The following is a 27,524-nucleotide window of genomic DNA, read 5'->3' as shown; positions in this document are numbered from 1 at the left end:
ACTCCCTGCAATCCTCTCATCACTCCAACGGGAGCCTTTGTACTTTCTCCGGTGTCTGGGCCTTGGCAGAGGCTGCCCCTCGGTTCGCTTGGCTTACTCCTACAGGTTTCCTAATTCCACTCAACTGCACCAAGCCTCCCTGGGGTGGGTTCCTGGGCCACTTTCACTAGCGCCCCTCGCTGTGTGCTGCCAGTCTCTTAGCTGGCATCCAGACAGATGTCTGCGGCCTCCAAAAACCACTCACACCAAACCAAAAACCACTCACACCACACCAATTATGTTAACTTGCATTCAGCAGCTTGGCACGTACTTTAGTGTTCTTTTCCTATAACTAACCCGCACTCAAAGGAAAAGCTGCAAGTTTTCCTACAGCCAATCACCTGTCTAAATATCAGAAATTACATATTTAATCAGAAAATATTAATGAGGTTTTATTACTCATTTTCAGCTTGAAGATGGGAATGTTTGGTAGTTTGCAGGCAAGGTAGAGTGAAGGATAAGACTGTATTTACTGGGGAAACTGCTAGGCTCATCTGGGGCTGTGTGTGTATATGTATGGTGTGGAGACAGCACAGGCAGGAAATGATGCCAGTACAAATCCAATGTTAGTCATTATAGAATGAGGAAAGGCAGAGGAACCAGACTGCCGGGGCCTTCTGGCTTATGCCTGTTGGCCATGTATGATTAATCAACAGCACTCTCTTTCACTCTCAAATGTCCCCATTTAATACAGGCCAAGCTACCCCCCTAGTCTTCAAGGCCCAGATGGCCTGCTCCCATGTTCCCCAGACTTGCCCAATACTGCCTTCTGCTCCATGTGATGTGGTTTAAGCCTGCCATGAGCAGGAAGTTCCTACACATTTTAAGATGTAGTCTTAAGGAACTTCTGAGACAATGGAGCTTCCTAATGCATTAATGTTATTGCAGCCTGTTGTGTGCCTTTGGGTGGATCATTTGTTTACCGAAGTTCTCATTCCCCCGATGGAGGTGAGGCAATAGTTTACCGTTCAGGTCTCTGTTAAACTCGACTGTTAGTACTGGTTAGCGTTTAGCAAATAAACCACAGAAACCCACCTTACGACTGCATCTTACCTGGGGTATATCTGGCGTCAGAATTTCCCCATCCTCCACCTATACGAAGGGGAGAATTATCCCACGTAGACAAGGGTGGCTTCTGACCAGTCAGTCCCGGAGGTGGGCGGGACGGAGCAGTGATGTTTTTAGGTGGCAAAGGGACCTTCCACAGCTCATGAGCCAGAGAGGTGTTTGTAACTGAACCAGGAGACCATGTCAATTTGGAATCACTATTTCTGGCTACTCAAAGGGGGAAAAAATGGAGAGGGGAGGAATAATGTTTAAGAAAGGAGGAAATTTAAATAATGACATCCATTCTCCCACAAAAAGCAAATCTAACAAACAAAAGAAACTTTAAAACCCCAAATCAACTAAACTGCCAAAAAAGAAAATCAGTCCAAAGGAAACTGCTTTCCATCCCTCCAAACACTCAAGCCATTGATCTGTTACTAACAGCTGTAAGACCTATGAAATTCTTAGGCCAGTGTCCAAAACTGTACTCGAACTGAAATGGAAAACAATCTGAATTGCTCTAAAATAGCAATTGTGAAATTCTTAATAACCGTAATTGAGTCACTCAAGAAAGTCAGGCCATTTAAGTGAATTTTAGAACTTTGTTGTTTACTCAAGGAAAAAAGGACTGCAAAAGAGCCCCAACTCAGGAGCTGCCAAAGGAGATCTTCACGGGGTGCCTGCCTCTCTGTGCTGAGCATTGGCTGCTGGGCACCTGGCATGTGCTGTCTGTGGTCCTGACACAGTCTACTGAAGACAGAGTGGGTAAGTAATTTGCTTATGGGTCTAATGCAGAGCCAGGATTCAAAACTAAGCCTGTATGGCAAAACAAAAAACAAAAAACAAAAAAACAAAAAAAAAAAAAAGAAAGAAAAAGGGAGGGAAGAAGAAAGGAAAGGAAGGAAAGACAGAGAGAGAAAGAAGGAAAGGAAGGAAGGAAAAGACAGCAGGCCCAGTTCCTGACACACACTGCCTCGCAGCAATGGAGACATGAGTGGGTATGCAGGGACCAGGTACACAGTAAACCACATCAACTATCATGCTAAAAGCATGAGGGGACAGCAAGGAGTGGAACAATTCCTGTCTTCCATCACTATCAACTCTTTTTCTTACTTCACTTACAAAGTGTGTGTGCATTAGGTCAGTGCTACTCAGGGTATGGCCAGGAGACCACCCACCACAACACAGTTTCATACTAATCTGCTGCAGGACGAGTCCAGAAATTCAGAGTGCGCATATGTAGACAGACAGCAACCTGACATTCCTGTAACTCTCAAGTGTGCCATCATTTTCCTAGCAATTCAGAATTCATGTTTACCGTATTTTACAAAAGTATCAGTCTATGAGGATTGGCATTTTTTTTTTTTTAAAGATCCTCCGCTGCAGATAGTCTGAGAACTAGTTTGGATTAAATTACATTTAATTACAGAGCTGCTGTGGCTCTGAGATGAGATGAGAGCTGTTCAGTGAAAAATGATTTTAGTAGATGACTGCTGGGTACAGTAAGTTTAAAAAGGAGTAAGGGATGTTAAAAATAATTTCCCAGGCTCACAAACAGAATCTCCTAATTCCCTGAGAAGACTGGACGAAAGAAGAGGGCATTAAAACAACAGCCGCGGCTCTGGCTGTGACCAACCCTCCCTTCCCGAGCGAAGGCGAGGCCCACCTGAAGTGCTTTGTGCTGTACTGCTGAGGGGAACGTTGTAGTTGGAGGCACGAATGGATGACCAGGCACTAGTTGAAGGCAGCGTGGTGTTCAAGGATGAGGATGACCCTGTGTGGGGGAAGAGTCCAATCAGCCACCAGAGCAAGGGACGTGGAGGTTCAGAAAAAGCAAAAGCTTCCAGAGAAATCAAAGCTAACAGTATGCCACAAGAAAAGAAACAGGTCCACTCAGGGTAAGATGGTGCCCGAGACATCTTCCTTCTTGCCTTCAAAAGAGCATGCTGAGCGAGCTCGCCAATTGTCTCTGCCTTGGCTCAGCACAGGCATTTTCCCTCTGATTTTGTCCTCACTGGCTGTGAGGATGCGCTCTAGCAATGGGGTCCAGCCACCAAGACAGCACTTGGCTCTGCTTCCCAGCACTGGGTCTAAAAGGAGGTTCGAGTCTTGGTGCTAACTCGCCCCTGAGCTCCAGTGATTTCTTACTGGCTATCCTGCTCTCTAAGGCACCTGGTCACAGACACTACTAGTGAACAGGCCCTTCAGCCTTCTCCATTACGCAATATATTCAGGCTCCCAAACCTGGTGTGGCTTCCCATTTGCCGGCCCTTCAGTCTTCTCCATTACGCGATATATTCAGGCTCCCAAACCTGGTGTAGCTTTCCATTTTCAAAACCCCATCGACCACTACTCTAGTTGAGCTCTAGACCCGACCACCATCTGGATTACTACACCAGTTCCCTGGCTTGTCTCCCAACCCAATCCACTCTGCTCACCACAGCCAGATTACCCCATCTTAAAGATTCTTCCACTCAAAGCCTTCAATGTTCTATTTCCTTTAACAACAAATTCAAACTCTACTGACTTTCAGAGCCATCGGATTCTTCCACTAACTCCCACGCCGTGAGAATTTATGCTTGGCTTAGTGTCCCCACAGGAGGCAGAGCTGTCTGTGAAACCCAGCCATTTCACAATGCTAAGGACTCTTCTCTGCTGGTGCAGACACTTGTTACCTCTGTAAATTACATGTCTAACGCAACATGGTGGCTGCTTCACATGTGCTTTATAAACTGTTTAAAGGTATAGATGGTATTTTAAAAAGACAGAAAATAGTTTTTAATATTTAAAAAATTAATTTCATTAACACTCTTCTGGTACAAAATCATGGATGAAACACATCTAAATGCCTTGAGGTGAAAAGTAACCCCGTGGCAAGTAATCGGATTTTATTTGCTAACCAATTAAAAAGCACATCTGGACTGCAGGGATCGTTAAATTGGTCTTATTCTTACTCTCTGAAAGACAGCCTAATTCGCTCTTCCAGATGAAAGTCCTTCAATATTCAGAGTATATAAGCATATACAATAATATAACGTCTTTTACAAGAAACACCCATTTTTTAAATTACCATAATCTTGTAACTCAGTATAAAGTTAGTAACAACCTTCATTTGCTGTTTTTTCATTCCTTTAATACAACTGCTGGAAAGCAAACGTTTGCTCGTCCTTTATGTTAACTTATTAAATTAATATATATATTTGCCATACTAAGGGATGATAAAATCCTCAGCATTTAAAAAGTAGCCAAATTAAAGAGCCACCTATGGGAACAGAGAGAATTCTGTCTGCCATTCTTCTTCTTCGTTTTCTTTCTTTTTTAAAGAGACAGGGTCCCACAACTATGTTGCCCAGGCTTGCCTCAAGCTCCTGGGCTCAAGTGATCCCAGAGTACCCTGGGCTCAGTCGCCCAGAGTAGCTGGGTACTACATGAGCCATTCTTAAACTGTGTTAAGTGTCACTCAGAAATTGATTTGCACCCCCTACGTACCACTGTTCCTGTCCCTGAGGTGGTCAACTTCCCGCACAGTATTAATTGAAAGATTGTTTATGACACTGCCAGGAGTGACGTAAGGGTCAGTTTCAGGGTCAATGTTTGGATAACCTTTCCATGGCTCACCAGGACGAAATTCTGGAAACGGAAATTTAAAATTAGTTCAAAGCTTAATCATCATTTTAAAATCCATTAATAAATATCCAAAACCTTTATTCCTGAATCCTATGCAACTCTCAAATACTTTCCAATTTACACTAACACTCTAAGAGGATGGTTCAGTTAATACAATTAGTATTATAGAAGCAATTCTTTATAAATTACTTGCAAGTTTTTACAACTGAAATCATCTCACTGAATGTGAATATACACACCCCCACACACACGTAATATATACACATACGTACTTGTGTGTGTGTTAAAAAATCATATATATGTATGTATGTTTGAGATAGGGTCTTTCTCTATCACCCAGGTTGGAGTGTAGTGGTGCAATCACAGCTCACTGCAGCTTTGAACTCCTGGACTCAAGTGATCTCCCACCTCAGCCTCCCAAAGTGCTGGGATTACAGGCATAAGCCACTGTGCCTGGCTGTGATTCATGTATTTTTTTTTTTTTTTTTTTTTTTTTTTGAGACAGAGTCTCGCTCTGTTGCCCAGGCTGGAGTGCAGTGGCATGATCTTGGCTCACTGCGAGCTCCGCCTCCTGTGTTCACGCCACTCTCCTGCCTCAGCCTCCCGAGTAGCTGGGACTACGGGCACACACCGCCATACCCGGCTAATTTCTTTTTGCATTTTTAGTAGAGTTGGGGTTTCACCGTGTTAGCTAGGATGGTCTCGATCTCCTGGGACCTCGTTACCTGCCCACCTCAGCCTCCCAAAGTGCTAGGATTACAGGCATGAGCCACCGTACCCGCCAGATTCATGTTTATTTTTAAACAGTAACATTTAAAAGTGCTTTAAGCTTTAAGACAAATCACAAAGCTACTGCAACTCAGGTAGGAGAAAGCAGGCCATAGAAGCACTTCTGGTAACTCCTATGTATGAATGAAAATACTGCAAGTTACTCCCTGACACAACTTACGAGAAACAGCGAATTAAAGTTTTTGTTGTTGTTGTCTTGCTCTGTGGCCCAGGCTGGAGTGCAGTGGCGCAATTTCGGCTCACTGCAAGCTCTGCCTCCCAGGTTCACGCCATTCTCCTGCCTCAGCCTCCTGTAGCTGGGACTACAGGCGCCCGCCACCACGCCTGGCTAATTTTTTGTAGTTTTAGTAGAGATGGGGTTTCACCGTGTTAGCCAGCATGGTCTCGATCTCCTGACCTCGTGATCCGCCCGCCTCGGCCTCCCAAAGTGCTGGGATTACTGGTATGTGCCACTGCCCCCAGCCTAAAGTTTTTAATATAATTCTTCATGCTGGTCAATGGGACTCACTTCTACCTCTGCTGCTTGAGCATAAAGGCATAGGTAACAGGCTGACACACTCACTTGCCCAAGACTTCATGCTTAACTTTTCCTCAATCACTTCTGCATTCCTTCTCATCCGCACACGTCAGTCTAAGCACGCCGATCTGGGCTACATCAGTAGTAAGTCCAGATGTAACAAAACCTTAATGGAAACACAGCCTCATGAAAGAAAGTGTTAGAAAAAATTTTACCTGGTGGCCAATTAACACTGCTAGAGCCGTTAGGCGATTTGGCACGTGGCCAGCCATCTCCTATTGAACCTGGAGGACTGGCTGGTGAAGTACTGCTGTTCATAAAGTCATAGGGAACAAATGGAGACTCTTCCAGCCTGAAACCACTTGAAATAGCACCTAACAAGGGAAGAATAATAGAGAAATGTGAGCAAAATACACACAGATTTATTTCTTATAGCTTTTCAAATGTAGCATGAAAACTTTCCATTAGATCTGTGGGCTCTAGGCTGTGTTCTCTAGAGTAACTCTTTTATATTGAGATTCTAACATCGCATTTGAAGAATGTCTGAAAATGACAACTGTGAATTTCATTTTAAGTTTATGAGATGCATAAACATCATTAAGTGACCAGAATATGAGTACAAACTTATTTCCAAATCATTAAAACACTTGTATGGTGGAGGGCTATGATAGCTCAGAGGTTCTTTTCAGGCAATAAAAATGTTTAAAAATGGATTGTGGTGATGGCTACACAACATCATGAATATACTAAAAGACACTGAATTATAAGTAAATTATATCTCAATAAACTGTTAAAAAAGAAAGGATGGGGCCAGGCATGGTGGCTCATGCCTGTAATCCCAGCACTTTGGGAGGCTGAGGCAGGCAGATCACGAGGTCAAGAGATCGAGACCAACATGGCCAACATGGTGAAACCCTGTCTCTACTAAAAATACAAAAATTAGCTGGGCATGGTGGCACGCACCTGTAGTCCCAGCTACAGCTACTTGGGAGGCTGAGGCAGGAGAATCGCTTGAACCCGGGAGGCAGAGGTTGCAGTGAGCTGAGATCATGCCACTGCACTCTAGCCTGGAAAGAGGGCAAGACTCCGTCTCCAAAAAAAAAAAAAGAAGAAAAGAAAAGAAAAGAATGACACCGGAAGGAGTAAATTTGGAAGGGAAAACCAAGTCTCCTCCATTCATGTTGAATTTGAGGTGGATGCAAATAGAACCTCGCTCGCAACTCCAGCCGGCTCCCACTATGAACATCTATAACACACAGCCGGGCCCTGCATGCCACTCCAGCCCCACTCTTTCTTCTGGCTTCAAGTCACAGTGTGCCAGCATCCACATGGGTAACTCAGGGATGATGGAGCTGGTCCCTGACAGGGCCTCACACCTCTCGCTGATGGGCACTGACCTATCCCTGACTCAGTGTGTCTCCACTGCTTCCATTTCCCCTCTGGCTCTGGCATCCTCAATCTTGTCACTCTGATCTGTGTGAACTATGCATCTGTTCTATAAGCAGAATTAAAGTCACTTGGGAGTGAAATGGGACATAAATGAAGTAATGGCTGTACAGGATACATGAGGAAAGCATAACTGCCACATTTCAAGTGATTAATTCTTACACCTGAGATGATAAATGTAATTTAATTTTTTTCTAGTAAGAACAATTTCCACTTATGAAAACTTCATTTCATCTAAGAGAAACAGATGATATAACGAGGCAGCAAGGGTGCAATTTTATTTCATTAATCAACACAAGGGGAACATCAGCAAAATGAAATGTAAAACCTACGTGACAGGTTCAGTTTAAGCAAACAGAGCTAAATGTACAGTGGAGAATATTTGTCTTGGAGGTAGGGTATCTGATGAGATAGTGATGAAGGCAGTAATGGCAATGATGGCTATGATCTGCTGACCACTGATGTGTCTAACCCTGTTCCAGCACCTAAGTGCCTGAGATGCATCGTCTCATTCATCCTCAAAACATCCCAAGAGGGCCACCATAAAAAAGAATGTGATCATGTCTTTTGCAGCAACATGGATGGAGCTGGGAGCCATTACCCTATGTGAACTAAAGAGAAAATCAAATATTGTATGTTCTCACTTTTAAGTAGGAGCTAACCAATGTATACCCAAAGATGGAAATTATTAATAGGCTCTTGGGACTCCACAAGTGGGGAGGGTGGCAAGGGTTGAAAAACTACTTATCGGGTAAAATGTTCACTATTTGGGCAATGGGCTTACTGGAAGCCCAATCTCCACCAGTATGCAATATATCTCTAGCAGTATGCAATATACCTGTATAAAAACATGAACTTGTACCCCCTGAATCTAAAATAAAACAAGGCAAGGCGTGGTGGCTCACGCCTATAATCCCAGCACTTTGGGAGGCCGAAGCAGGTGGATCACTTGAGCTCAGGAATTTGAGACCAGCCTGGGCAACATGGCAAAACTCCATCTCTAATAAAAATACAAAAAACTAGCCAGGCGTGGCAGTGCTTGCCTGTAATCCCAGCTGCTCGGGAGGCTGAGGTGGGGGGGTCATCTGAGTCCGGGAGGTCAAGGCTGCAGTGACCTGAGATTGTGCCACTGCACTCCAGCCTCGGCAACTGGGGTCTCCCAAAAAAAAAAAAAAAAGGCCCAAGAGGTACTATTAATTCCATTTGGCAGATGAGGGACCTCAAGTTCAGAAAGGTTAAGTTACTTGCCAAGTAGCTAATTGCACTCATATGTCACTTAACAGGGCTACATTTGGAGAAACAAGGCAATTTCATTTTTGTGTGAACATCAGAGTGCCCTTACACAAACCTAGATGGTAGAGCCCACTACACAGCAGAGCCCTATGGCCTAGCCTACTGCTCCTAGGCTACAAACCTACAGTGTGTTACTGTACTGAGTAATGTAGGCAACTGTAACAGAAGGGTGTATCTAAACATAGCTAAACAGGAAAGGTACAATAAAACATGGTATTATAAGCTCAATGGACCCACTACTGGATATATGGCCCATTGTTTACTGAAACATTCCCATTAAGTGGTGCATGACTGGAATAACAGAGTCAATTAGTAGCAGAGCTAGGTCTCAAACCTAGGATTCATATTTATTTTGCCATTTCCCCATTGTCTCAACTCCCTGTTCTCACTCTTCAGGTCAGAAAAATTCCGGGCTGGGCCTGGTGGCTCACGCCTATAATCTCAGCACTTTGGCAGGCTGAGGCGGGCAGATCACCTGAGTTCAGGAGAACGAGACCAGCCTGGCCAACATGGTGAAACCCCATCTCTACTAAAATTACAAAAATTAGCCGGGTGTGGTGACACACACCTGTAATCCCAGCTATACTCAGGAGGCTGAGGCATGAGAACCACTTGAATCCCGGAGACGAGGGTTGCAGTGAGCAGAGATTGCATCACTGCACTCCAGCCTGGGTGACCGAGTGAGACTCTGTCTCAAAAAAAAAAAAAAAAAAATCCCAAAGTGACATTCCCCTGAACGGCAAACGAACTTAGAATCAAAGGTCTGTTTGGTTTATGGTCTAGTGGTTCCTTCTATTACACGACAATTTTAATTTCTGAAAATCATTAGTCCAATGTGTACAATCTAGAAATCTGACCCTAAAGTTTAGTTAATAAACTTTCAAAGTAAAATTCAATAGAAAAAAAAGAATGTCACAAAAATATCATTTTACTAGCAATCATACATTTGAGGCTGCTTAAGCTAGAATCACCAAGCCCTGTCAATTCCACTTCCTCCACAGCTCCTGGATAATGACTATACTAGATCTACTCCAATTCTCCACACTGCACCCAGAGGCATCATTCGAAAGTGCAAATCTGATCATGTCATCTCCTGGCTTAGTACTCTCCAACATACAAAAGGCAATGTTCAAATTCTTCAAGTTTATAAAGCTCTTAAAATTCTAGCCCCGCTCCATCTCTCATCGTTTCCCCTCCCTTCACCTTTGCCTGCCTGACTTCTGTTTATCTTTCATATCTCAGCTTCAGAGATCACAGGCCTCCTAGAAGCCTTGCCCAACTGCCTCCAACCAAGGCTAAAATAAAAAATCTCCTTCTATACATGTCACCAAATCCGTCTGGGTGTTGAGGTGAAGGGATTTTATAAACTGCCTGGAAGTCACAGAATCTTAGGCCCATAGAGTATCTGAGACATCCAGTTTAACCCTTCTGTAATGCAGAACTTCCTAGTCAAATGTCCTTGCCTCCACTTCCCTTAACAAATCAGACTTTTCTTACTGTAGGTGTGCAGTGTGCAGCTAAGGGTTAGCATGGCAGACTGGATTGCACATTCCAAAGTGTGCCAGGACCGTCGCCTGTTCAGCTCCTGTGCTTCTCCAAGCCCATGGACTACTCTGCCAGCTAAGAGTGCCTCTGCATGCCTTACACCTAGGCCACTCTAATGATATGATTTACGGCGAACACCTATTCTTTTCTGCCTGAGACTCGGGTCCGTCCTGTATTTGTCTGACCTCTGAGGGGTCTGTCTGGAGAGGGCTGGAGACTGACTAGCTGATCAGTTATGCAAGTGTTTCAGGCTTACACTGCTGAATGAAAGAATGAGTTAAGTGAGTTACCAAGCTTTTCTGCTTTTAATTTTTGAAACTCTCTTGCAGTGCACTCCCTCTCATGTCCACTGACCTTTCTCTCTCTTACCTAGACTACTTTAAGTCTTAACTGCCTCTAGGCACCCATCATTTTCATGTTTAAAATCATTCTTGGCACAAGTTTTCCATGATTTGCACCACACCTACTATTCCATCTTCATCTACCTCTTTTCTGTCATTTGCACCTTCACCCCCAGATATGCCGAGATACAGAATTCACCAGGCAGTCCTCTTTGAACCCTGCATGCACTATTCTTTCTTGGTTGCTCTTCCTGTTTGTTTGGTAAACTTACTCTTCTCAAGGTAAGTCTTTTTCACCTTTCTAGACCCGCCATACCTGCAGTTATTCCTGACTCAATGCTCCTAAGGAACTTGGTATTATTAAACTATTATAAATATTAACTTTGATATTACCTATCATATTGTACTAAAGCTGCTGACATACTTTCGTTCACAATGAACAATTCCAGGGCAAGTAATTTTACGTATATATATACATACATTCAACTGTAAGCATGTATGTACATTGTGTCTATGTATTCCAGGTGCTAACATAGCCTTGGAAAGCAGAAGATACTTGATTAACATTTGCTGGGTGAATGGATAATACTAAATAAGATGAAAATGGCATTTCTAAAAAAAATTTAATTGCTGAAAAGACAACACTGTTAAATCCATATGACTTACACATAGCAATAAGCTATATAAAGAAATGTGTCCATATATAAGGAATTGATAGAAATAAAATTATGGGCCAGGTGCAATAGTTCACACCTGTAATCGCAGCACTTTGGGAGACCAAGGCAGATGGATCACCTGAGGTCAGGAGTTTGAGACCAGCCTGGCCAGCATGATGAAACCCTGTCTCTACTAAAAATACAAAAATTAGCCGGGCATGGTGGCTCAGGCCTATAATCCCAGCTACTCGGGAGGCTGAGGTAGGAGAACCGCTTGAACCCGGGAGCAGAGTTTTCAGTGAGCTGAGATCATGCCACTGCATTCCAGCCTGGGTGACGGAATGGGACCCTGGTAGAAGTTTTAAATGTCCTAAGAACATATCAAATTAAATCCAGTAAATGTTAATAAGTGTAATAATATAAGAATAAAATCACTTAGAAAAATTTAAAAAGCCAAAGAGAAAATAATTTTTAAACATGTATCATCTGATCTCTCCTTTACAAAACAGAGTAGAAGTAAATTTTGCTTTTCATCTGAAAGTCTCTTATTGTAACTAAGACTTAATAACAACTTTTTTTAAATGAGGAAAAGTTCTAAGATAATTTGGCTTTGAAAACACATTTAAAATAAAATAAAGGCCTAAATCTAGTATTCTGCAGGTGTGTGTTTTGTTTTTTTTTTTTTTTTTTGGTTAAGATGTATCTTTTGTACCATGTTTGCTGGAGTTTTGATCCAAAGATGTGTTCACAGAAATGCTGTCCACTGTCGTCCACTTCCTTAGTCTTGACTGTGGCTCTTTAATACTGTTCATATCCATATTTACATTCAAGTTTGAGTTCAAGCCTGAAAAATTAAAAAACAAAACAAAACCTTAGAAAATACAGCACATTTTCTTTCTAGTAGCACAACTTCTATTTCCTAGAAAAACATGTAACTAATGTTTTCAAACCATATAACTGTTAATACTATAATTTAGTTATACGTAGAAAATACTTCTCCATAAAATTTTGATGATTTTAAAACTCCTTGGCAAAATAAGAGGGAGAAAAGTTTTAAGGAAGCCAGATGTATAAGTTTACTTGGAATAAAATGTATCTGTTTAGCTATTTCCCAAGTGTACCTATGCATGAAGATCTGTGGTCACTTTCAGTTGCTATCTTTTGCTTGCAAATTCTAAAGTAAAAATGTCCTGTACTAGCAATTACACCTAGGCGGGGGACAGATATATCTTAAGGCACAATTTACTTGACCTTTGCTGATGAGGCCCCTCAGACTTGGATATTCTCTTGGAACAAGAATGGAAATTTCAACCTTAGATACAGTGGTCAGAAAACTATTAAGCTAGTTTTTCTTAAAAGAGTAATCTAGGGACTATTAATATTAGAATCACCTAAAACGCTTGTTTAAAAATGAAGACTTTCCAGTGGGAGCCAGAATCTTTGTTTCACAATTCCCAAGAGGTTCTTATTCTAAAGTTCCAAATTAAATTGTTTTAAATTCTCTGGTCTGATGAGTCCATGTGATGTTAAGGTCTGTCAAATCTGAAAACTTTAATAATACAAATTCTCTAATACCATGCGTATTTTTGCAGAGAGCAATTAAATTTGCTACTCTTGGACCCATCAATCGGATCAGGAGTTGACAATTTTTTTCTGCAGAGGTTCAGCCGGTATATCAGGCTCTGTGGGCCACATGGTCCCGGTGTCTCCATGCAACTCTGCTGGTGGAGCACGAAAGCAGCCACAGACCCCAGGTTAGAGAAAATGTGGCTGTGTCCAACAAAACCTTACAACAGCAGGCAGTGGGCCAAATTTGGCCAACAGGCCATAGCCTGTTGCCGAACTTAGATAACTGTATTGGTATTTGCATGGGCTAAGCAGACTTTCTTAATCAAGAAGTATCCCTCACTGAGAAGCTGGCCAGAGCAGGAAATCCTATGCTTAGAACTTATGTGGCCAATTTATATGTCAAGTGTGTAGTCAAATAGGAAGAGCCAGCTCCCTTCACTGATGAGACAGACACTTCTCCCTGTACTTGGGTATCATTCTTTTACTACTAACTGTTGTCTCTGACATCACCTGGCCACCACTAAATGGCTTCTTCAGTATTCACCCACAGTAGTAACTGACAAGGGAACTGTTTTTGGAAATGCACAGAGATCACTAACAATCCTAAGGACTCAAAGTGCAATTTATGTCCCAGGTGAGAGTCTGTGGTAATACCAGACTGAGCCAAACCAGTTCAGTCACAGAGTGAGGCAGCAGCAGGGGCAACAGCATGCCCCAGCCTCTGCCCACAGCCCAGAACAACTAGTTAACTGATAGTCTTCAAACACTCTGGCTAACAACCAGCAAAGCTGGTTTACAAGAAACCACTGTATAGGAAAAGAGAGAGAAAAAAATCAAAATAAACAGGGCATGAACAACCAATGGTTAAAATATAATCAAGGGCACAAGAAAAAAGAGACCTAGGAAAGAAACAACATATAAGCTCAAAATCTCTGCCCAGTGAATAAAAGCCTGGAGATAACAGAGAAAAAAGAGTGGGTGGGGGTGGGGAGTTGCATGTATAAGAAAGGCAATCTCCTTTCTTACCTCCATTTTTAAATTTATATCAGTAATCATTTATACGTACTTAGACAGTAGTTAAAACTTCAAGTTCTGAGAGCTAGCAAATGTGACTGTGACCATCCCCAGCTGTTTCACCAAAACAGCACTGCTCAAAAATTCTCTGGTGTACTGTTTCTAATAAGAACATCGGCCTTCCCACCCTTAATATCCTACTTAAGATTAAGACAGCTAGTCCTTTAAAAAGTGAAATGTTTCCTTTATTCTAATGCACTTTAAACGAGTGTGGAGTTTTTGAAATAGTGTGATTTTGAAGGCTGGGCATGGTGGCTCATGCCTGTAATCCCAACACTTTGGGAGGCCAAGGCAGGCAGATCACCTGAGGTCAGGAGTTCCAGACCCGCCCAGCCAACATGGTGAAACCCCAAATCTACTAAAAATACAAAGATTAGCTGGGCGTGGTGGTGCACACCTGTAATCCCAGCTACTCGGGAAGCTGAGGTGCGAGAATCGCTTGAACCCGGGAGGCAGAGGTTGCAGTGAGCCAAGATCTCACCACTGCACTCCACCCTGGGTGACAGAGCAAGACACTGTCCTAAAAAAAAAAAAAAAAAAAAGAAAAGAAAAGAAAAGAAAAATTGTGATTTTCTTGAGGAGAGAGACCTTCCCTGAACGTGGAGCAGGTTAAAACTAGGAGAGGGGATGGCAACTCTCTGAGAGGGAACAGCTAAGAGATCAATGTAGCTTTCATGAAGGAACAGAGCTGTAAGGCTACGTGTGAAGGAGGCATGCCTGTGATACCTAAGCATCAGTCCAATACTTGGGCCAAGGAGAAACCCACCTATAGGGAAGTTGCTGAAAGCATTTATTGGTGATGGCCCTTTTTGCAGCTCAGGTGTAGTGTGGGGCATGACATTGTCAAGGAAAGACTTCATGGCTGGCTGATGGAGTGGCTGCTGCTGAGATGGTGGAGTCTGCTGCTTCACCAACAGGTTTGGATCAAGTTGACGAGATTGTTGCATCATTTGCTGCTGCATGCTAAGAGGTCGACCCTTAAAACAATGAAATAATTGGAAAAAATTACTGGGGGAAAACATCTTTACAGAAAACTACATATTCCTCTCCATTTTTGAATTCACTTTCGTCTCAGCAGAAAGGTGAATAATCACTGTATAATGTTCACATAACTCATGGGCAACCAGCAGACTTAATGAAAAACATACTGCATTACATCTTAGTAAGATTGTTTTAAGAAAGACATTTCTGAATCTCTTGCTACAATGGAGATAAGCAGAGTTTATTAACACAAAGACAGCATTGCGAGTTGCAGGGCGGGCTCTACCTGCTGGTCTTGCTGCGGCCGGTTCCCAGAAGGCACGCTTCTCTGACTCTGCGCCCTTTGCTGCTGCGCTAACAATCGCTAGAGGAAAGACGGCGAAAAGGTTGTTACTATCACACCATTACAAAGTGTGTGCTTCCAAATGACGACAGCAGATGGACCTACAGAGGCACGACGTGATCTAGCCAATGCCAACATGTCTAGCATTATCTAGTATCATCTCTTCCTTGGACTCTCTGGTTTCTAGTCACTGCTGAAATTCAGTCTTTAGTTCAATCTAAACTTTCACTTCAACAGAGAAACTTTTCCTAATCATCCTACTAACACTAGCACCCTAGACTTGGCTGAGGTCTCCTCTCACAGCATTCTGCACTTCTTCAAGACATTCTTCACAAATGTTCACGATCTGTCTCCCCCGATAGACTGTAAGCTCCATGAGGACTATGACTACGCCTGTTTTGTTTAGTGCACTATGTCCCGCACAGAGCCTAGTGTTTGGCATACAGTAGATGCTCCATAAATGTGTACTAAGAAAGACTACGACTCTGCTTACCTGTAACTGGGAGATCTGAGAAAGCTGGTTTAGCTGGGATAGCTGGTTCAGCATGGCTACCTGTTGAGGGCCAAAGAGTGGATTCAGGCCACCGTTGTTTGGTGCATACTTCAGCAATGAAACTGGAACCTTAGGATCACAATGGTAAGTTAATGATCTTGATAAAATAACTCACACTAACTACACGTACTGTGTGTTTTCAGTTGTCAATAGAGCAGTTAAATTTGTGGACTATTCACTGGGGGTTATAGTCTTTGTCTCTGTCTTACTAACTGACCACTCACTTACACTTTTTCGTGGGTTAAGTAAAAGATGACAGAGGTGCATCTTAAACTAGCCAATTTTACTTTGCTTTTGTCCTACTCTCAAGAATGTTTTAAAGAAGAAAATGGTAAATTTTGGATTTAAATTATCCTTGACTTTTCCTTCCTACAACCTTTTGTAATAGTTAATTCAAAACTAGCTGAATCTCAAAGATGCCAATAAATATGATAATGCTTAGTTAGCCATTTTATTCAAATACAAAATCATGCAAGATCCTTTTTGCAGGTAAACAGGAGAATGTAAGGAAAGCTTATTTACCTGAGGGGAGAGTAATGGAGGAGGCACTTGAGCACGGAGATTAGGCTGAGATGAACTAAGAGGTTGTGCTGGAGGCTGCTGCATGCCCCGGGGTTGTGCTGCTGTGTTTCCAACACCAAACATACTGGGATTGCCATTCTATAAAAACAAACAGCAACAAGTAACAGTGGGATTCTTTAGGGACAAACATCTCATTACCACACTGTACTATGATTTAAACACAGTAACTACATGTAAGAGAGATCTTACTACTAATACAAATCATTCAACTGAGAGCCTAAAATACACATCTGGACTTACCTGTCTAACAGAATTCAAGTTTTGCATACCCAGCCCTGCTATGGAGCCAAGGGCCTGGTTAGGTAGTGCACTATTTGAAGGGGGAAGCTTCATGCTTTGACTGGACATAAACTGCATGTTTTGGGATTCATCTGCTACAATGCCATCCTGATTGGACAGACAGAAAGATGTGCAACACCAGCCAAGCAAACAAGTGGAAGGGAGAAATCATTGCAGGAACAGAAGAGAAGTCACATGACATTCCAGCATCAACAGGAAACAGGTAGAAAACAGAAGAGATCAGATTAGTGTTAATTCTAGAGCACACAAAAAGAGCCAAACATATTTCATGGGATTAAGAAGAAAAATATAAATGCAACCTCTATGCTAAATTGAGACATAAAAAGACAGTGAACTTCAAAATCCAGTAATAAGATTTGGTAGTGGATTGTAACACTTTATATTATATAAAAGGTTTTAAAATATTAGTGTGAAAATTACGCTATGAAGTGTACTGGTTTATCAAGTCAGAGGTAAAAGTAAAAAACCTTACCTTATCAAAATAAGGATTGCGCTCCATGGAAGACTCTTTGGAAATCTGAGGCCGAGAACCAGGGCCTTTCCCGACCGTTCGATTGTAATCACCAATATTTAGGCTATGTTTATCTATCTCCATTCGTTTGTCTTGTAACATTCCTAATAAAGGCAGGAGACTGTTATCAAACAGGAAGACAACCCAATTGGTTTCAGATAAATTTACAACAAAAGCAAAACACTCACTTTCCAAACTGAAATGACTTCAGCCAAGACAAGGGTATGTGAAAAATACACCTGCATTTCATAAATTTTGCATTCCTCACAAGTGAAGTCGCAATTAGGAGATACTGTTATTTTACTGAAATAATTAACTTGAAATAGACTAGTAAACAGAAGGTGGCTGGCTGATAACCTCACTTTTTTTTTCTTTTTTCTTTTAGACAGTCTCGCTTTGTGGCCCAGGCTGGAGTGCAGTGGTGGGATCTCGGCTCACTGCAACCTCCACCTCCTAGATTCAAGCAATTCTCATGCCTCAGCCTCTCGAGTAGCTGGGATTACAGGAGTGTACCACTACACCTGGCTATTTTTTGTATTATTAGTAGAGATGTAGGTTTCTCCATGTTGGCCAGGCTGGTCTTGAACTCCTGACCTCAAGTGATCCGGCCGCTTCGGCCTCCCAAAGTGCTAGGATTACAGGTATGAGCCACCAGGCCCGGCCTCGTTTTAAAAGGACTCTTAGGCTACATAACTTAAGGCACCTTTAGCCATCTCTAATCTGCTGAGTTTTATAATACAGGTAAGTTTCCATTAACAAGTAATAAAAACAATCAACACCCACTGTGATAAACCACCATTTAATAAATGCTTGGTTTATGTCAGTCGCCATTATAAGTGCTTTTTCTTTTCTTTTCTTTTTTTGAGAAGGGGTCTCACTCTGTAGCCCAGGCTAGAGTGCAGTGGCGTGATCTTGGCTCACTGGAACCTCTGCCTCCCGGGTTCAAGCAATCCTCCTGCCTCAGCCTCCTGAGCAGCTGGGATTACAGGCACCCACCACCACACCCAGCTAATTTTTTTATTTTCAGTAGAGACAGGGTTTCCCCATGTTGGCCAGGCTGGTCTCAAACTCCTGACCTCAGGTGATCTGCCTGCCTTGGCCTCCCAAAGTGCTGGATTCACAGACGTGAGCCACTGCACCTGGCCTATGAATGCTTTATGTGTACTAATTTAATGTTTGTAACTCTACTGTTATCGCCCTTTTAGCAGATGAGGAAACTGGACACCAGACAGGGTAACATCTTCCCCTCTCTTAGGCTTTGCTCTGTCTGCTCCTCTCCTCATTCTGACTGCTCTGCAATAAAAAATGATCTTCTCTCCTGGAAACTTTTTTCCTGCAAAATCTTTGCTGGATATAGCCAGCTCCAGCCCAAAAGCTACTGCTCTATTTCAACAAATCTTTTAAAAGTGGACAATGCTCTCTACCACCCATCCTCACCATCTGTCCATTCTGGTTTCTCTTCCTCTATCCATGCTGAGCTCACCTCGGGTGCTTCTTCAATGTTGGGATACTCTGCGGCTGACAAAGTAGACTCAGGGTCTCAGTCTTTTGACTCTCTCTGTAAACTTGCTTTCCTTAGACTTCATTCACTATCAGGGTATCAGCAGTCACTCCCATTCAAGTGATGCCCAAATATAAACATGTAGCTTAGACTTCACAACTGAGCTCAGTCCCACATTTTTACCTGCCTGCTAAAGCACATCCACTTCGATGTCCCATTGTCACTTTTTTTTTTTTTTTTTGAGACAGTGTCTGGCTCTGCTGCCCAGGCTGGAGTGTAGTGGCGCAATCTTGGCTCACTGCAGCCTGTGCCTCCCCGGCCCAAGCAATCCTCTCACCTCAGCTTCCTGAGTAGCTGGGCCCAGAGGCATGTACCACCACCCCCAGCTAATTTTTGCATTTTTTTGTAGAGACAAGGCTTCACCATGTTGCCCAAGCGGTCTCCAACTCCTGACCTCAAGTCATCTGTCCACCTCGGCCTCCTGAAGTGCTGGGATCACAGTCATGAGCCACTGTGCCCGGCCTCATTGTCACTGTTAACACAGGTTTTCATCTCCCTATTCCTCATTCTCGACGTTTTCTCAATCCTCAAATCTCATCCATCATTTCTTTGCAACTGCTGTTCTTTGAGATGTCTGCCACCACCATAATACTTACCTTTACTACTCTCATTCCAGGTAAGTGGAAAAGGAAAACAATTCTTAAAGTAGCTAAGAAGTACTGTTCCAGTCATGAATCTGGTATTTAAAAAATCCACCTTTCACACTTGTTTAAGAGCCCTCTCTTGAATGTCAATAATCCTTACCACAGCTCCCTCCTCTGTTCTCTCTCCCTGTTAAGATGTCATAATTCACTGATAACAACTAAGCTAGCCATTGTGAACTCTTTCCCCCACTCTCTTCATCTAATCCTGTAACCAATTCCAACCAGTTCTCCTAAGTCTCTCTCCAAGCTGTTCCTTCTTGATAATTCACATTATTTTTGCCTATGCAAATACCTTTTGAAAGAGTAGTAGCGGCTGAGCACGGTGGCTAACACTTGTAATCTCAGCGCTTTGGGAGGCCGAGGCAGGCAGGAGTTTGCGACCAGTTTGGCCAACATGGTGAAACCCTGTCTCTACTAAAAGTACAAAAAATTAGCTGGGCGTGGAGGCAGGAGAATCGCTTGAACCCGGGAGGCAGAGGTTGCAGTGAGCCGAGATTGCGCCACTGCACTCCAGCCTCAGTGAGACTCCAACTCAAAAAAAAAAAAAAAAAAAAAAAAGAAAGAGAGTAGCATGTTACATTTTTTCCACAAACCATTCTCCAACACTTCTGCATCCCTTTAAAAAGAAACTCAAATGTGGCAATCTCCCCTCAGTCCACCAGTCCTCCAGTAAGGTCCATTAGTTACCAATGACTACCCCCGAGCCCCACTGTCAAATCCATTCCCTGACAATCAGTTTTTTCTTTTCAAAACTCTGTACTCACCTGGCGTCTGAAAAATTATTCTACTCTAACTTGTGCCACTTCTGCTTAGGATCACTCCCCTAAATGCCATTATTCCCCAGGACTGTCTTCGGTCCATTATCCTCCAACTCTCTCTAGTCAAACTATTCCTATAGCTTACACTATCATCCACATCTAATTAATTACACTTCATATCTCCAGCCCCATCTATTCTGAGCTTCACATCCAGATTTTCGACTGTTTACTGGACCAGATGGTTTTCAGAGCACCTTCAAATGCAGTATCTATCAAGCCTGCTATTCCTGTATTTCTTAACTCAAATAATGACCATTTATTTATTGTCTCTCAGCTCCAAATTCACCCTTTTTGACTGCTCTATGAAAATATATCTGGACTCTTTACATTTTTTCCTCAGCCAGCTGGTACTGAGGCTTTGTCAGAAGAGGGAGCTCGAGAGACAGGGCAAGAGGAAGGGTGTTGCTTCCTGGGCCAGCATGTGGACTTGGTAGGCACGGGCAGCCCTTGCAGCTTCTCCATTGCCTGGTGGGTCAGCAGCACTCTGTGGGAGCTTCTCCCAGCATTCCCCTCCCTCTTACATCACAGTTGTGCTGCAGTGTCTCCGGTGAGATACCTCTCCATGAATGCCTTTTCCCAGGACCCTAGAGGGCAGATTTCCCACAGGTTCCACCAGCACGACATCATAGCAACTTCCGTGCCATTCAGTGAGCCATGAAGGAGGCAGAAACTTGTCCTAACAGGAAAAGGTTCACATTCTGGACACAGATTTTTGTTGCCTGTAAAGCTTCTGTTATCCACAGCCTCACAGGATGCCTTCTCCACTATCGGCACTCTTCACAGCCATCATGTCTTACTGAGGAGCTCATGTCACAGCAGAGGAAATACAGGACTGTGTTCATGCCCATGGAATTAACTGGTCTTACCATATATGCCATTGCCTGAAAGTAGCTAACCAAATTAATAGGCTTACTAAAGAATCAGTTACAAAGCAAGTTGGGAGACAACATCCTAAAAAGGTGGGCATCTGTCGTAGGAGGATGCGGTATGTGTCTCTCCAATTACTAGAATTTGTAAGTTGTGAGAATCAAAAGGTGAAAGTGTGAGCGGCTTCTCTCACAATTATACCTAATGAGCCACTTACAGAACACTCACTTTCTGTTCTGACAACTGCTGATTTAGAGAACTTAGTCCTTGAGAGAGAAAACGCTTCCAACAAAAACCGCAACAATGGCTCCACTGCCCTGGAAGATGAAGACTGCTACAGGGACATTTTGCACTCCTTGAGATATGAACTAGCAGGCAAACAAACAAACAAACAAACAAAACTAGTCTACTGGCTGGGGTAACTGATGTGATTACGAAATGAAGGCAGTGAAGACTGTCTGGAACCCAGGGGATTCTGTGGGATGCTTCTTAGTATTTCCATACCCAGTAGTGAAGGCCAATGAAAACCAATGGCAACCATAAAAGGCAAGGACAACTGGGGGCTCAGATCCTTTGTGAATGAAGGTTTGGGTTACTTAACTCCACCAGCTAAAGAACCAAGAGCAGCTGAGGTTCAACCTGAAAGTGAGTTAAGTACAGAATAGGCAGTGAAGGGAGGAAGGCACAGATACCAATGATGGCTTACGAGCAATTACAGAAATAACAATGGTAGTAGATTTGCATATTTTCTATTGTTTCTCATATGGATGTGTTAATTTGTATAGGCCAAGCATTTTTTTTCCTGTTTTTACCTTATTCACAAGTTATTACATGTTAGGTTTTATAATTCAGTCTTTAGGTAACAAACTGTGACTGAATTTCTGGGGTGATTATACAGCCAGTGATGAATACAATGACCCTTGGGGCTGTTCATCTCCTCAGTTTAGAGAGAGGATGAACACTTCTTCACTTGCAAGAAAGAAAGCTGTATCTTGTTAAGCAGAAATACAGAGTTGCGTTGCCATTGTACTGGACAAATGCGTGCAGAAGAGTACATATGGAAGGTGAGTAGTCAAAGGGTTGGGATGATCTGTGCAGATTACTGACTTATTTCCTCTAGCTCCAATTTTACCCTTTTGGATTGCTCTGTGAAAAAAAATGGACTTAGGCCCTTTATAGGTTTTTTTCCTTCGCCAGCTAGCACTGACATTTTGTAAATAGAAGGTGCAAGAGGAGAGGTTTGGTTTCTTAGTTCTGGTCTGCTGTCTCCTGCAGCACAGCAGCTTTGCCAGCAACAAGGCACCTACAATGCTCACCTCGCCAGTGGTTGGCAGCATCTACCAGCATGCCCTCTGGTAGCTCCGTAGCGAGTGCCTCCCATGAGACACCTCTCCTGTGCCCTGCCTTCACTGGTATCTTAGAGGGTGGATTTCCTGCACTCCTACTGGCATGGCACCATAGTGAGAGGAAGGGGGTTCTTTCTTGGGCATGCTATGTCAGTCCTCACTGAGTTACTTCCCCTTGTATCTGCTACTGCTACTCCAATTCCTTGTTAAAGTCTTGTATACTACATTTTTCCTGTTAGCAAATTACTGCATAGTTTCTCCTGACTGGACTCGGATTAACACAATACCATCTACTAAACTGTCCAGGTAAGTTTCCATCACACTCTCTCCCTCATCCTGCCTAACAAATTGGTTCAAACTGGTTATCAATTTTTGTTGATTCCAAGTCCTATGTCTCCATGGAATTAGATTATTTCCATCTACTGTCTTGGTTTGGAGCTTTGAAATAATTACTGGCTACTGCAACAACTATCTACTGGTTTTGCTATCTTTAGTGTCTTTTCTCTATCTCCTGCTGCCAATGTTTTCTATCCTATTTTCAATCTATAATCAAGATGATTTTTCTAAAACCTAAATCCAAACCATGTCATTCCGTTGCTTCACTTTAATCCCATATTTTAAGAATAAAGTTCAAATTCCCAAGCTCTTCATGACTCAGCACCGACCTTGTTTTCTAGCATCTTTATCCAGGTGATCTTTCACTACCACCACCACGGCTGCCCCCACCAAAACTGTTTTTCTTGACTCATTCTATGGAATGACTTGCCATTCCTCCAGTATAGTTTTAAGAGTCTGTCATACATCTAGGCCCTTCTACGTGCTGTTCCCTAATCAAGAAGACTATACCCTCCAATCTGAGTAACTCCCTCTTGGCAGGATTATGTGTAAAGTAATCAGACTAATATCACCACTGATCTGCACAGTGGTCCTGCACTTTCAAGGCACATGCGCTCATTTAACCACAGCATGTGTACATCTATTGGAGAGCACAGCCTCCCCTGTCCTGATCTACGTCAGGGCTCTTTCAGTAGAATCATGTCATGGATGTGCGTGTCCCTCAATGAGGAATATAAACAGATTTAATTTTCTCTTACCTCCAGAAAGGTCCATCTTATTGCTTTGTACATTTTCCTCTGGTGAGTCTCTCTGAAGAAAGAAAATGCAGCATGTTAGCAGACCTTAATTTATCAATGAAAACAAATAAAAAATGAAGAATTTTACTGTGTTTCATTATCTGTGAAATTCAAGTGGATCATAAAGCTTCATTTTTCACTGCCTAATGTAATTTTTAAAATGTTTTAAAATAAGACATGTGATTGAAGTTTTTAGCTAAAACCATAAAAATGAAGGTTTGGAGGCCGATTTTACTCTAACATCAAGTACATTCCTAAGGACTCGAAGATGAAAAATAATTCTTAAAAAGAGTGAAATCAAGATAAATCATGGACCACCATTAAAAGAGGAAGGAGCTGCTAAGAAAACATACTTACCGAAAAACTGATATTTGAAAACTGTTTAACAAATGGATTTATCCACGCTTCTTCTTGTTTGTTTCCACCTTTCATCATTCCCTTTGTAAAATAAAAGAGTAGAAAAGATGCCATGGCCATCTCTGTTTATCTGGGTATAGTGACGGATTAATAAAACTTAAGACAATCCCCAATTCTCATTTTTAGCCAATAATTTCTCCTCCAATCAACTCTTATCAGAGTTGTTAATAATTAAAAATCAACTTATTTGATTTTCAACTTCCTTTGCTCCAGTCCTCTGGTATAGCTGTAATGTACAGAGAAATCTCTAAAGGCAAGCAGTCAGAAGGAAAAGACGGAAGCAAAAGGCCTCAATGACCCACAAATATGAAAACAGGGCCTCTGAGTAACGGAGAACTGTAAGATTAGTTATAATTTAGATTTCTGGAATTCTCACTCCAAACCAAAGTAAAAAAATAGTGACTAGGTTCTAAGGTTAGTCCAAAGAAGCCAACTTAACCCCTAATTTAATTATGCTATATGCATCCTACTGAAAAAACACCATGTGTTTTCCACATGAAAAAGTATTTTAAAATTTCAATTTGTGTTGCCAAGAACACAACATCTCTAGCAGAAGTTGAACCTGGGATTCCTCCTGCTTAGGGCTGGCTCTCTGTGGCTGGTTGGGGTATGGGTGGTATGCAAACTCCATTGAGACATGAGTTAAGAGGATGGAGGGTCTGTGATTAGCAGTCTGGTAGACAAGGAGGCTGGAAGCCATAGAAACCTATGTCTCTCATTATGGTCTCACTGGACCATTCTCAGTCTGTTGCCTTCATTACCCTTTCCCATTGCTACTGTCCATTCCTTCTGACTGTGGAACAGAACACAGCTTCACAACTTCCCCCCAAATGCAGGTCTCTGAAGCAAGCATCTAACTCTCTCTGCAGATTCTGAAGTTGGCTTTGATCCCTTTTCCTTTCACCCCATCCAACCCCATACCTAACTAGTTGCCAAGTTCTTCTGTCCTTCCTATTCTGACTGAAATGCCTCTCAAATTAGTCCCTTCCACTATATATCCATCTTATTTCCCAACTCAAGCCCTCCTTTCTAGCTTGAATTAACGCAGATGCTCCCTGAGATCCCTAACTGCGGTCTCCCCTCTGCACCAATTTATATTTCATACTATCACTGATTAGCTTTCTTTTAAAATTAGTAATTTAAAAACCCCACTGATGTTGTTTTCCACTCAATTTTGTTGGTTCCATATTTTACACAAAATAAAGTTCAAATTCCTTGGCATGCTATTGAAGACACTACAATCTGCCTTAACTACAGAGCCAGATCTCTTGTCACTTCTTCCTAAAAATTCTACATTTTGGTTATGTTGGGCTACTATCTTCCTTAACACATCCCATCCCAAGCATCTTCCAAATTCAAGCTGACACTTCTATGAAGCTCTCCTAATGCCCCATACTAGACTGTGAGCTCCCGAAAGGTGAAACTCTTATCTTATTGTATTTGAATCCCCAGCACCAAGCACAGTACCTGGCACACAGCAGAGGCTAAATAAATGTTTGCAGTTGCTTTCTAAAGATTTTTACTAGTAGAAACAAAGGAGAAAGAGTAAAAAGGCTACACACCCTTTCCCTTCTCCTTTTTTTGCCACTCAGACCCTGTAAGGAAAGACAAAGTCACAAAACAGCATGGTCCAGTGGGAAGAACATGGGGTTTGGAATTGGAAGACCTAAACTTAAGTCCTTACTCTGTCGCTTACTAGTTATCGCAACTTTGGGCAAGTCACCACCTTTTCCAGTCTCAAATTCATCAGTGTCCTATCTTAGATGGTTGTGAGGATCAAATGACTTATGTAAAACATGTAAAAGCACTTCATAAGCTATATGGCAAGGCAATAGGCAAATTCAGCCAAATGAAAAATTTTAAAAATGAAAATGGCAGGTCCTAGACTTAGAATCCCAGGATTAAAAGTGAGGAACCTTGGCAGTTACCTAGTCCAGCTATCCACTGGTATCTGACTTCTAAGGTCCCTCAAAAGGTAATCATTCTCAAGTAGGGTGGGTTAGGATGTTATGTTAGAACCACCTGGGGGACTGGGAACATATTTTGAAAATGGTCCCCAGGAGGATCTGACAGCAGCCCCCAGTGCCACCTCTTAAGAACCAGTGCTCTAAATCAGTGCTTCCCAAACCTGGCTCTGCATCAGAGACATTTGAGGAGTTTCTTTAGGATAAGAAACTTGGTCCAATTTCCAAAACTTCGGTAGACCTGAGGTACAGGAAGCTGCATTTTTAACAAATGCCATGGGATTTCGATGTACAGCCAGCTTTAGGAATATGATTTGTCCATACATAAAAGCAAAACCAAGCTCAGATCACTCCTAGGGATTTTTGTCACAGGACCTTTTGGGATGGGATAGGGACAACAAACATGACAGGTGAATAAGGAGGATGGTGACTCTGGGTAAGCGGGTGGCGGGGGACTCCAGGTGAGGAAATGAAATGGAAGATGAACTGGCAGTGGGATGGAAAGAGTCAACATGGAGATTTGCCCTCCTCTTCATCCTCACCACTGCAGGCACCACCCTAGGATGAGGGGTTGTCCCAGGCAGCACTGGTGGAGGGGGAGGAAGAGAGAAATCCCAAGCTGTAGCAGTGGGGAGAAAGGAAGTTCCTGTGGTCTTTCTTATGTTTCTCTAGGTGGCTGCCCATATAAGTGGCTATACCTAAGGTGGGGGCTGCCTGGACTGTACTGACCGCCAGAAATGGGCAGGCGAAAAGTTAATTTTCTGTGGGTAAACTACCTTTGGAATTTAAAGTTTCAAGGGCTTTGCCCTTGAAATGTTTACCTTCGACGACATTTTCTTTGAATATGGTGGCCAATTTAAAGATGAGTTAAGCTCTTGAGATGAATTACTATTCCACATTCCAATCTCCACATCCTCTTCCTCTTCCCAGCCAGTGGGGCGATTTCCAGGCAATGGCATATCATCACCACACCAGCCATCTTGCATAGATTTTGGCCCTGATTGTGGATTTGTGATATAAAGAGAAACATACTTTAATAAAAGAATTCCTTCTGGAAAATAAGTATATATTAAAAATTGGGTAGAGAACCTAAGAAAACACACACGCGCACACTTATTTCCCTTCCTGCATCTGCACAGAAGGAAAGTATGTTTTATACTGAGCTAAACGTTCCATGAAAAATAATATATTCTTATTTAAAAATTTAATAAAACTCCTCCATGCCTTTAACAAATCATAGTTCTTGAACATGGACAATGGTAGCACTCTTGTTTGTACCCACTTAATAATCTGCATAGTGACGCACAGGACAAAGAAGATGAACGAAATTTGAAAGAATTAATTTTTATATATATTTTTAGGGAGAATGGCCAGAGAGTATTCAAAGCCTTAAGTAGAAAGCATCTTATCTTCACACATGGCCCTTGGGATTCCTACAGGGTATCTTGTACACAACCTATGGGACAATGACAATGTTAATTTCAATCTTGGGTCTTTTCTGAACTATGCTAATTGTAACTTTCAGGGAATCATCTGACAGTCTGAATATGTGTCCTCATGG

General features: G+C 42.4%; 1 protein-coding gene across 27 annotated transcripts in view; it reads right to left on the bottom strand.

Moving 5' to 3' along the window:
- Nucleotides 1-27,524, bottom strand: part of TNRC6A (trinucleotide repeat containing adaptor 6A) — a 211,906-nt gene that overhangs the window by 4,765 nt on the left and 179,617 nt on the right. For 17 of the 27 annotated variants that reach the window (XM_055100441.2, XM_063598579.1, XM_063598578.1 and 14 more), the window contains 15 exons: nucleotides 26,785-26,960; nucleotides 25,562-25,594; nucleotides 23,940-24,020; nucleotides 23,544-23,595; nucleotides 17,175-17,317; nucleotides 16,643-16,789; nucleotides 16,343-16,480; nucleotides 15,761-15,889; nucleotides 15,211-15,288; nucleotides 14,710-14,920; nucleotides 12,013-12,144; nucleotides 6,235-6,393; nucleotides 4,576-4,716; nucleotides 2,753-2,860; nucleotides 1,093-1,314 (listed from right to left, as the gene is read on the bottom strand). In XM_055100441.2, coding sequence (XP_054956416.2) covers nucleotides 1,093-1,314; nucleotides 2,753-2,860; nucleotides 4,576-4,716; nucleotides 6,235-6,393; nucleotides 12,013-12,144; nucleotides 14,710-14,920; nucleotides 15,211-15,288; nucleotides 15,761-15,889; nucleotides 16,343-16,480; nucleotides 16,643-16,789; nucleotides 17,175-17,317; nucleotides 23,544-23,595; nucleotides 23,940-24,020; nucleotides 25,562-25,594; nucleotides 26,785-26,960 — 1,950 coding nt within the window. The remainder of the gene's footprint in view (nucleotides 1-1,092; nucleotides 1,315-2,752; nucleotides 2,861-4,575; nucleotides 4,717-6,234; nucleotides 6,394-12,012; nucleotides 12,145-14,709; nucleotides 14,921-15,210; nucleotides 15,289-15,760; nucleotides 15,890-16,342; nucleotides 16,481-16,642; nucleotides 16,790-17,174; nucleotides 17,318-23,543; nucleotides 23,596-23,939; nucleotides 24,021-25,561; nucleotides 25,595-26,784; nucleotides 26,961-27,524) is intronic. The other 10 variants (XM_024925876.5, XM_055100433.2, XM_055100439.2 and 7 more) reach the window with 4 other exon arrangements.

Source organism: Pan paniscus, chromosome 18 (genome assembly GCF_029289425.2).
Source record: "Pan paniscus chromosome 18, NHGRI_mPanPan1-v2.0_pri, whole genome shotgun sequence".
NCBI lineage: Eukaryota > Metazoa > Chordata > Mammalia > Primates > Hominidae > Pan > Pan paniscus.
The sequence above is the reverse complement of the archived record's forward strand: the minus strand, read 5'-3'. Positions and strand labels throughout refer to the sequence as shown.